This window comes from Octodon degus, unplaced genomic scaffold (assembly GCF_000260255.1).
Source record: "Octodon degus isolate 3935 unplaced genomic scaffold, OctDeg1.0 scaffold00250, whole genome shotgun sequence".
NCBI classification, from domain to species: domain Eukaryota; kingdom Metazoa; phylum Chordata; class Mammalia; order Rodentia; family Octodontidae; genus Octodon; species Octodon degus.
Window position 1 is genome coordinate 156,706 of NW_004524826.1, and position 10,605 is coordinate 167,310.

The window sequence follows — 10,605 nt, forward strand, 5'->3', positions numbered from 1 at the left end:
CAAGTCCACATCTTGTACAGCAATTAACCACTAAGAAGAATATATGCAGTGTGTTATTTGTTGAAACTGTACTTCCAATTTGATTTGAAACTGTCTCATTGCTATCTGTTTATCAATAAAATTTTGAAAAAAAATAAAATACTAGTAAGCTAGGCATGGAGTATTAAATTCCTAATACTCAAGGCTCACATTGTTCCACAAGGAATCCAATAGCCACATGTCAGTCATAAACACTTGAAAAGTGGCTGCATGAACTGAGTATGCTTTCCATGTAAACTACACACACCAGGGCCAGTAAAATAGCTCAGTGGATTAAAGTGCCTGGTTTGGCAGATGCAGGGGCCAGGGGTTGGATCCTCACCCTGCAGTGCCTGCCCCGCTCCCGGGGCACTCTGAGACTGCAAATGAAACCTGGCATTGTGGCCTACGCCTGTACTCCCAGCATTTGGGAGAGTGAAAAACAGGAAGTATCACTATGACTCTGATCTGTATAGTGAAATCCTGTAGACCCTGTACTAAATACATAAAAAATAAAATTATAGTAAAACTGTATAAAACCTTTCTGCAGAGTAACTTTACAGATTGTGTTGAGTTAAATAAAATATATCACTACAATTAAATAGCACATACCATTTTAATATATTACTATAAAATTTTAACTCCATATATTGTTTGCTTTCAATTTCCTTTGAACAGTCCTGCTTGTATATTGCTAAGTGCCTTTACACAGTTGTGCATCGCTTCACCAAACCACAAAAAGTAAGGACCCTACTTCATATATAAGTAGAAAGTAAGAAAAACGTCAGTTCCTGAGCTCATAAGAGGCATCATATTGGGCAAATATGAAATTGAATTTTTAAAAAAGAAATGCTAAGGAACTTCTATTTTGGTCTTATCATATTATTCTTGTCCTTGAATATTTTGTTCCTTAGATAATATCATTCTGTCAAACTGGCAACACATGAGGATAGTATTTAACTAACATGCATTTTAAGTTTATGAGAAAATTTTGCTGAGCAGCCTTCCCCATTTCTGTTTGTGACACGGGTATTCAACCCTTTCCTTCTAGGGATCCAGAAGTTCAGAGGCAGATGTCTCCACAGTTGGGAGTACAAGCACCCAGATGATTTTGTAGGAAAAAGAGTGGTTGTGATTGGCATCGGGAATTCCGGAGCTGATGTGGCTGGAGAAATCAGTCGTGTCGCTGAACAGGTTTGACCCCGGACCCTGATTCTGTGCTTTGGTATGAGCTTGACTTTTGCAGTCTGGCACGTGAGTCTAGACTTTCCCAGTTGCTTAGTGATAGTATCCCAACTTCACCTGCTACCACAGCAAGGCACTGACCCACGTTTTCTTCTGGATTTACAGAAGTAAATAAAATAAGACACATCAAAATAATACTAGTGTTCTATATCATAATGCATTGGAGTCATGAAATAAAACAAACTAGAGTTAGGTATAAATATACACTATCAAAAGGGAACTTTTCAATCTGAAATGAAGTTTACAACAATAAAAATCAGCATAGCTTTCATGGGGAAATAAAGTTTAAACAAAAAACATACATGCATGGGTAGAAATGTACTGCTGGTGTATGAATGAAGTACTGTGAATGGAGCAGAATTTTATTTTTTAATTTTAATTTTTATTTTGATACAGGGTCTCACTATGCAGTTCAGACTCATAGTAATCCTTCTGTCTCACCCTTCCCATTGCTGGGATTACAGGTGTGCATCACCACACCCAGTTTCAGTGGCCAGCATGGCATGCCTGGGGTTCCAGGGTCAGCACAGCATGTGGTACCAGGGATTGAACCCAGGTCCTTGAAAGGCAGGCACTTAAACTGTTGAGCTATCTCCCCAAGCCCAGAATTTTATCAAGTAAAAAAAGAGCAATTACTTTTCTCTACATAGAATATCATGAACTCTTTAATTATATGGAGGGATAACCTCATAATTCAAAGTCAATTATTTGTGTTGATTCAGGATTTCCAAAAACAGTTGTAAGACTTCCCATACTTAAAGTTTTCTGTATGAGAACTGTCTAATCAATTCAGGTTCACACTGCTATAAGTCAAAGATCTCTGCAACTCTTGATCTCTGAAGCTCATATTTTCTTTAAAATCCTGAAGGCTTTTTTTAGTGAGTTAGTTAAATGATTCAAAGTAGAGAGTAAAACAATTCAAAATACATATTCTGTCTCTCATGCACTTTATACATTTTACCATGGGGCTTTTGCAAATTTTTTCACTATATTTTTATACTTAGCCCCAATTTTGTGTTCAGATATGTCTCCCTTGACAGAGTTTAAAGAGAGCAGGAATACTGATATCTAATTCCCAACACAACTTATTTGTGTTAACATTTCTTTTCACTTGCTGGGATATCAGAGATTCCAGGCATCTAGAGGAGCTAGAGAAAACACTGCATTAGAAATAAATCTGTGACAAATAATTGAATTGGAAGGGCTTGAAGTAACCATATCTGTTAGAGTGAGAGAACAGGAAGGGCAGAAGAATGAATAAGAAAAGGTATTTTAAACTGAGGCGATAGGAAACAAAACTGTCACGGGGCCACCACTCCTCTCTTGCAGGTTTTCCTCAGCACACGACGAGGTACATGGATATGGAATCGGGTTTGGGATAATGGAAATCCCATGGATGTCACACTCTTCACTCGTTACAATAGAATAGTGCAGAAATTCTGGCCTACATTCCTGATCAACAGATGGGCAGAGAATAAATTAAATGCAAAGTTTAACCATGCCAATTACGGGCTACAGCCCAAACACAGGTAAGATCTAGGATTTAATCTACACTTTTAAGCTAATGGACAGTAAAATCTATAATCTGTAGTGTGCCATAAGAAATTTCTTGTCCAGTGCTTAGGGTTAAATCATGGCCGAAAACAGGATTAGAGGTATGCTTTACTACTGAGCTATGTCTCTAGCTCTTGGTAGATTTTGAAGGAGAATATTCAAGTGGCTCTTGGTCACTCCACTAAGATATAAGAAAGAGATGTATGGGTGACGAGAAGAGGAGTAGGCTCTTAAATGCCTGGCTCCTCTGAGATTCAGACTATCTCACTGTGGCATGCTCCTACCACTCATTTTTATTTGTCAACTGCTTTCAGTTAATTCCCTAAATTCTACACTATGATTCCAAAGTTACCTCCAAATCAACTATCAATCAGAACATTTTCAACATGTGATGTGTAACATTCTGACCTCCTCCCCTGTCCTGGACCCTACTATGTCTGTGCCATCCACACCCCCAGCTGCACCCCAAAATGCCATCCAAGGCCCATTCTGTAACTACAGACCAAACTCCTCTTATGTCTCATCCCCCTTTTGCCCATATCTCCCATCTTGGATTCTCACCTGTGTCCACTCTTTCCTTCTTGGGTCTTTTCTTCTACCTGATCATTAAAACACGATATTATTTATGTATTCATTCTTGGTGCTCTTCTATTTTGCCCTAAAGAACTTCCTGTACTAAAGATTTTAAATCTACCCCCAAAATAATAAAGATTGAATTAATATACAGTCCATAACAAGATAAAAAGGGTTATACAATGTATCTCACGGATACATACATAATTATGACTCACAGAGGTAACATGGATGACTAGTTTCTTTTATATGGAGAAATTATTCAGAATATAGAATACATACTTAAGAATAATATAGGGGGTCGGGGAGATGGCTTAGTGGGGTGGGTGCTTCTCTGGCAAGTGCAAGGGCCTGAGTTCAATCCCTGGTTAAAAATAAAGAATAATATAGACCTGAGAATATGACATCTTGCTGCTAATCCTTAATTCAAGCTTTCTATTATAGTTGCCAGTGATCTGAGTGTCACTGAACACAAATTTTTCCATTAATTTGATGATCCAAACTTAAAATCATACGGTTGTACCACAGATGCCTTTGAAAAATACTCATGACTAATTAATGTCCACTTGTACATGATATCAAGAGAAAAGGACTATGCTAACAATGAAAATATTATCTAAAAATATTTAGTACATTACCAACTGACTAGCACAATGTAATTGGGTTAGTATAGCATAAAAATATTGCCGGCTAAAAATACTTTAATATGTATTTTCATGTGATTGGCAGAATTAATCTTTTATGTCATTGTTATGATGCTTGTATCATTATTATTATTCCTAGGTCCTAAATAGCTATGTTATGGGCTATATATGTATCTACAAAGATATCCCATATGTACATGACTATATCATTATAGGCCTTATATCTTACATAGTTACTATGTCATTATTATATTCTATATAATTATGGCTGTTGCAGTAAAGAAAACTAAGGTTAAAGTACTTCATGACTTATCAAAGGCACCATAGCTATGGATCATCAGGATTAGTAGTTCTGATTCTCAAAGTGCAGTTTTGAACCAATCAACTGTATCAACCTTCAGGACTACCAATAAAGAATATTAAAATAATTGAAATGTTATAGTTATTTCCTGAATGTTTTCCTACCGTAAATTTTTTGTGAAGAAAATGTATACTCAGTTCATGATACATTCTTGTTGTGTAGATTTCTCAGCCACCAGGCCACCGTTGGTGATGATCTGGCAAATCACATAATTACCGGGAGAGTGCTGATCAAATCAAACGTGAAGGAGTTCACTGACACATCCGCCATCTTTGAAGATGGTACTGAAGAAAGCGTTGATGTTGTTCTCTTTGCCACTGGCTACAAATTCTCTTTCCCTTTCTTGGAGGATGACCCAGCAATCCTGGACAGCCAGCGCACCATGTTTAAATTTGTCTTCCCCCCTAAGCTAGAGAAGCCAACACTAGCTTTCATTGGCATAGTCCAGCCAATAGGAGCCACTATTCCCACATCAGAAATGCAAAGCCGATGGGTTGTTCACATATTCAAAGGTATGTGTAGGTGTTCTCCATAAGCAAAGTGTACTTTTAATTATGCACTGAGATCATAAAAAAATTAGAAGTGTTCCTATCAATTTATCTCTCCCTTTATATCAAGATAACCAAAATTTCACCATTAGAATTATATTACTTCTGGACTCTCTTGAATTTTGACTTATATTTTCTAAAAGAATTCTTCTAATCAGCCAAGAAATAAAGCAGAAAACACATGAAACTCTAGTCAAGTTAGATTTGCATATTGAGCAGCTATACCTAGTTTTTTCCATAGAAAACTAATACTGGGTGAGGCTTTATGAAATTAGAAATTGGCTAAGGTAGTAAAACAAAGAGAACCTACTATGAATATATTTCCAAAAGGTGATGAAATTTTACTTTGATAATGAACTCCAACTCTGTGTCTATATTGTTGACTCATTTTCCAAGTTCTCACTCAAATTGATGCTTCTGAGTAAAACAAAATTCCTCGAGTTCCATAAAGAACTCAGGTTTGACATAGCTGCACCATAGATTCTGAGAACCAGAGAATGAACTAGTTCAATCACATGGAACTCTTTCTTTTACATTCCCAAGTAACTCTGATCACGTCAGCATTATCCCTTGTCAGGACAGTTCTTTCCTGATGGGTCTCAGTGTAATACAAGGCTGCCCTAACTAAATCTTCTACCTTCTGAGACATGACATTACCTATTAGGCAAGTCAGGAAATCATAAAGTGCACTAATTTTCACTGTCAGAAGAGACTATGTGATGGCTTATGCTGTTTTTCTCTTCTTCACTATTTTCTTAACTCACATGTCTGTTCTCTCACTGATATCATTTTAGGTAGTAACTTATTTGATTCTTATTTTAAAATCTCTTCAGCATAGCTCTACTTTGGTATGTTGGCTTCCTACTCCTTCTCCTTGCAAATCAATTCATTTCTAGAAATAAAGTCACAAACTAATGACATTAGTGAATGTTGAAAAATGACACATGCTTGACATGGGGGAGACCATAAAGAGCAGTGACTAACCAATCATTTGTCATGCATACTTTCAGTTCTCTATTCATATCTATTTATCTTTTAAAAATAAGACTTTCTAAAGATTTATTTTACTATAATATATATGTAGAAAAGTGTACATATAATTAATGTATAGCATCCTAGAGTGTTGAATCTTGAATACATATACCCCTTTCAACGATTGTGTAGGTTTTAAAAAGAAAATCATGACTATCCCACACAAGCTCCCCTTATGTTCTTTTCCTAATTCACTGTCTTCCAATACCAAAGATAACAGATATACCTATTATAATTGGAAAGATTTGTTTTGTTTTTCCTTTTTATTTTAATGAAATCAAAGAATATGAATTCCATTGTGTTTGGCTTCCTTTTTTCTTTCACATTTGTGAAATGTATCAATATCTTGTGGCCATTTGTTTTCTGTGGTATATAGTATCCAACAGACTCATCCACTAAATGTGTGGATATAGATAAATATATTCACACATTGCCCATTCTCTGTTAGTGGGCATTTAGAGCTACAAACAATGCTGCCATCAGCACCTAATATGTGTCCTTAATGAGCATATGCTCATATTGCTTTGGTTACCTAGGAGAATAATTGATGCTAGTGTAAAATAGAGCTTTAATGTATTAGATGGCCCTTCTATTTTGCAAGTCTGTTCCTTTTCTGTTTTACACACTTCATCTTCTAAAGTTCATTTGTAAGACATCTGATGACTGGATGTTGATGCTAACACTCTGCTTTTCATGGGATGTTTATTTCACCAGGAGGATGGCCTGTGTATCCATCTCATGACCAGGACATCCTTCACAAGGGAGAATCATTTACAAAGGCTAGGTGTATGTTTGCCCAGTCACGGCTCTGTCACAGGGAGTCCAAGTTATTTTTTTCTCTAGAATACTATGAAGAAGGCCTAAGGGCTTGGGCTATGCCCTTGTTCTTTGGATAGAAGTTGCAAATTCAATATGCCACCACGTCAGGAAGTAAGCTGGAAGATTTACTACTTCCAGAACTTGAGCAGGGAAATGCAATGAGCCTGCAAGGTAGCATCGTGCCTCCAGGTCATAGCAGGCAATGAGAACAAGTTAGAAGAGAATGAGCCCATTCCTTTCCCTCTGTTCTCTTGATTTCCATGTATTTTCTCCCACCCTAATCTTCACTTGCCCTTCCCTTCCCTTTCTGACATACAAATGCATATGTAAATCACTTCTCAAGGAACATTTGTTTATGTTTTTATGGAAGTCAGTTATTGCTGGGCTAGGAGCTTTCCAGTACTGCACACTTCATGAACCGAAAGGGTTCCACATGCTCTGATACAAGTCACACTGGAGTTTGCAGCTTCTCTAGAAGATTATTACATCACCATTTAAAATAGGGTGTGGGGGCCAGCCAGACAGCTCAGCAGACTAAAGTGCCTGCATAGGCAGAGCACAGTGGAAGCATGCCTTGCCATGCCAGCCCCATCTCCAGGATGCTCTGAGACTGCAATTGAGACTGGGTGTGGTGGCACATGCCTGTAATCCCAGTGCTTGGGAAGCTGAAAACGAAAGAATCACTATGACACCAATCTATGTAGTGAGACCCTATAGACCCTGTACTAAATACATTTTTAAAAATAACAATAATAAAATAAAATATAGACTCAATCTAAATGTGATGCTATATGATATATACAGTAATTTGACAGTTATATTGCCAGAGACTGAAAAATGATATCTATTATGAAATATTAGCCATAAAAAGAATGAAATTGCAGCATTAGAGTTAGAAGCTAATTTTACATTAAGACACAGAGACAAACATTGGATGGGATCACTTAGGGGGAATGTTTGAAAGTTGATCTCGTACAAATTGAGACTAGAATAGTGGTTACCCATTGGTAAAATGTTACAGTCAGATTGGAAGATAAATTCTTGTTTCCAAAGGCACACAAAGGTGAATATAAGTAACAATGATACATATATACTTCAAAGTACAATTCTCAGAAGAAAATCTCAAATGTACATACCATTAAAAATAAGTATAAAATTAAGTATAAAAAATAAGGCCATATTAATAGGCTGAGCTGTAAAAGGCTCAAGTCAACAACTTCTGACATTGCCAGTTCTATGGATAACCCACTACTATTATGGACTACTGGACTATATTGGAATATTTTGCTGAATTTAGGTACCTGCAATATTTAAATGGCAATGGAATACTCTTCTCTGAAAAAACTAAACAAAAAGGGGGATACAAATTAAGGACCATTTTGTATCTATATATTCAAAATAGGATAGATATACAGCTACTTTCTCTTAATTCAATGAGAAGAAAGATTTACTCCAATAGTGTTTGTGGGCAGGATATCATGTCTGCATCTTGTACTATAAATAACCACTACGAAGACAATATGCAATATATTAATTATTGAAACTGTCCTACTGATCGGTTTTGAAACTGTCTCATTACTATTTTTTCTCAATAAAATTATTTAAAAATAAGTGATAATGAAGAAGGTAATTATGCAAGTTGCCCTTACTACCTCTGTTGATTATTACCTTCTACATACATGAATCAAAATCTCACACTATTTCATAAATCTACACTAATTTTATGTTCCCACCAAAAGCACATTGTGGGGGAGTGTTAATGGTCAAGAATTTCCACTATGGATTTAAACTGAGAAACAACTAAAAAATCTACTGCTGGTGGTATAAATCTGACACCCTCTCCCAACAACCTGAGAATGATGTTTCCCTGGGCTTCAAGAGTTCCACAACACCTGTTATAATTATTCTGCAAAATCATTCTTTTTGCTTACTTATCTCCTCCAGGCTTCCTGATATCATTAAATGTCTATCTCTTCTTAGGACTGAAAAAACTACCCTCAGAGCACGACATGATGGCTGACATCATAAGGAAGAGAAAGGAACTGACAAAAATGTAAGAAACCTAACTGTTAATGAAGAAAATTAAATCAAGGCACAGGGTCTGGGATATAGCATAAGCACCTGCCTGGCAAGAGCAAGGTCTTGAGTTTGATCCCCAGTACCAAAAAAAAAAATCTAGGCAGAATTTTTTATATTTATATATATTTGTATTTCTCATTATGGTAGACTGAGCCTACCTCAGTGAGATTTGATAATTTTTGTTCAGTGACATCATATTGAATAATAGAGGACATGCATAATAATTGCCTGACTATAGAACAGAAATCTCCTTCCTTTCTGAACAGCCACATCCTATCCAGCCTGCACAATGAATAATTGACAAAGTAAGTCTGACTAGGACACAGAGGAAACACTTCTTGTCTAAAAAGTGAGGTCACAGACACTAATGAGACATTAGCTATATTCAGAATCTAAAGAAAAGTCATACACTACACTTTTAAATGTATAATCAAGAGTAGTTTAATAAGATACACTAGGAGTCCGATCTAGTAGTAAGACCTTGAACACTCTGTAGATCCTTTACTAAAATGCAAAAAAAAAAAAAAAAAAAAAAGATAAACATTTCTTAAGGCCCATAAGTAAACATTATTTGATCACTGTCTCTGATGATTTTTAAAACACTGCTTAATTCCATTTTGTACAGTTACATTTATAGCTTTTGCAACTATATTCATAAATGGAACTTGCCTGTGACTTTTTCTTCTTTGCTCCTTTTTATTTTATTTTCATTATATTGTGTTGTCAAGCATATGCTAGCCTTATACAAAGAATGGAAAATAATTAGTGATTTTTAATACTCAAAAAAACCTTAAATTGACTTATGTAGGATTTCAAGTTCATTAACAATGTAAAATAATTAATATAAGTATGGAGAGCAATATTTATTTTAGAAATAACTCAATACATTTTTCTTTGTTTCCAGCATTGTTGGCTTACTTGCATTCTTATGTCAAGTCCCTTCCTTTATTGAAAAATTAACATGTTCTAATTTTGCAATTTTTTTTTTCAGAACCCGGGATTGAATTCAGGCCCTTGCACTTGCCAGGGAAGCTCTTATTCCACTGAGCCATCTCCCCGGCCCTTAATTTTGCAAATTTTAAGCATACACAATATTGTCTCATTTTGAACTTTCATACATCTCTTCAATATCCCTTTCTGATTTATTTTTGTATAGAGTTTATGCTTTCTTTTTATGTGGCTTAAGAGAGTTGACTATTTCACTGTTTATTTTACATTTTCAAATAGCCAGCTTAATATTGAGCTCTCAACTTGTCTTTTCCTGACTTCATGAGATTAGTATTTAACCCTAATTAGTGCTTTATAATCACTTTTTATCCTAATTTTGTGCTTCTTTTTAGTTTTTTCATTTGGCTACTTGGCTTATTCACATTTTACGATATTTTTCTTCAATAATAACTAATCTCCCAGCAGTTTTAGAGATTTTGCTCTTTTGTTTTTTATTTAATTTGATATGATCTGTTGTTGTTTGTTATGATTGCTTTTATGGTTGTTGTTATCTGAAGTAAGAGCTTACTATGCTGCCCTGGCTTGTTTTGAACTCAGATTTTGGCAATCCTTTTGATTCAGCATCAAATGGGCTGGCCAAATAGCTCAGTGGATTAAAGCCCTTACAAGTGGGTGCAGGAACCAGGGGTTCGATCCCTGGGCCTGCTGTGCCAGCCCCATCCCTGGGTGCGCTGAGATAGCAGTTGAGCTGGCGTAGTGACATGCGCCTGTAATCCCAGTTCTT

General features: G+C 36.0%; 1 protein-coding gene across 1 annotated transcript in view; it reads left to right on the forward strand.

The window, feature by feature from the left end:
- The window catches only part of LOC101569192 (dimethylaniline monooxygenase [N-oxide-forming] 5-like), a 22,284-nt gene that overhangs the window by 9,297 nt on the left and 2,382 nt on the right, over positions 1-10,605 (forward strand). The window contains exons 4-7 of the mRNA XM_004646057.1: positions 1,070-1,212; positions 2,593-2,792; positions 4,558-4,907; positions 8,775-8,847. Coding sequence (XP_004646114.1) covers positions 1,070-1,212; positions 2,593-2,792; positions 4,558-4,907; positions 8,775-8,847 — 766 coding nt within the window. The remainder of the gene's footprint in view (positions 1-1,069; positions 1,213-2,592; positions 2,793-4,557; positions 4,908-8,774; positions 8,848-10,605) is intronic.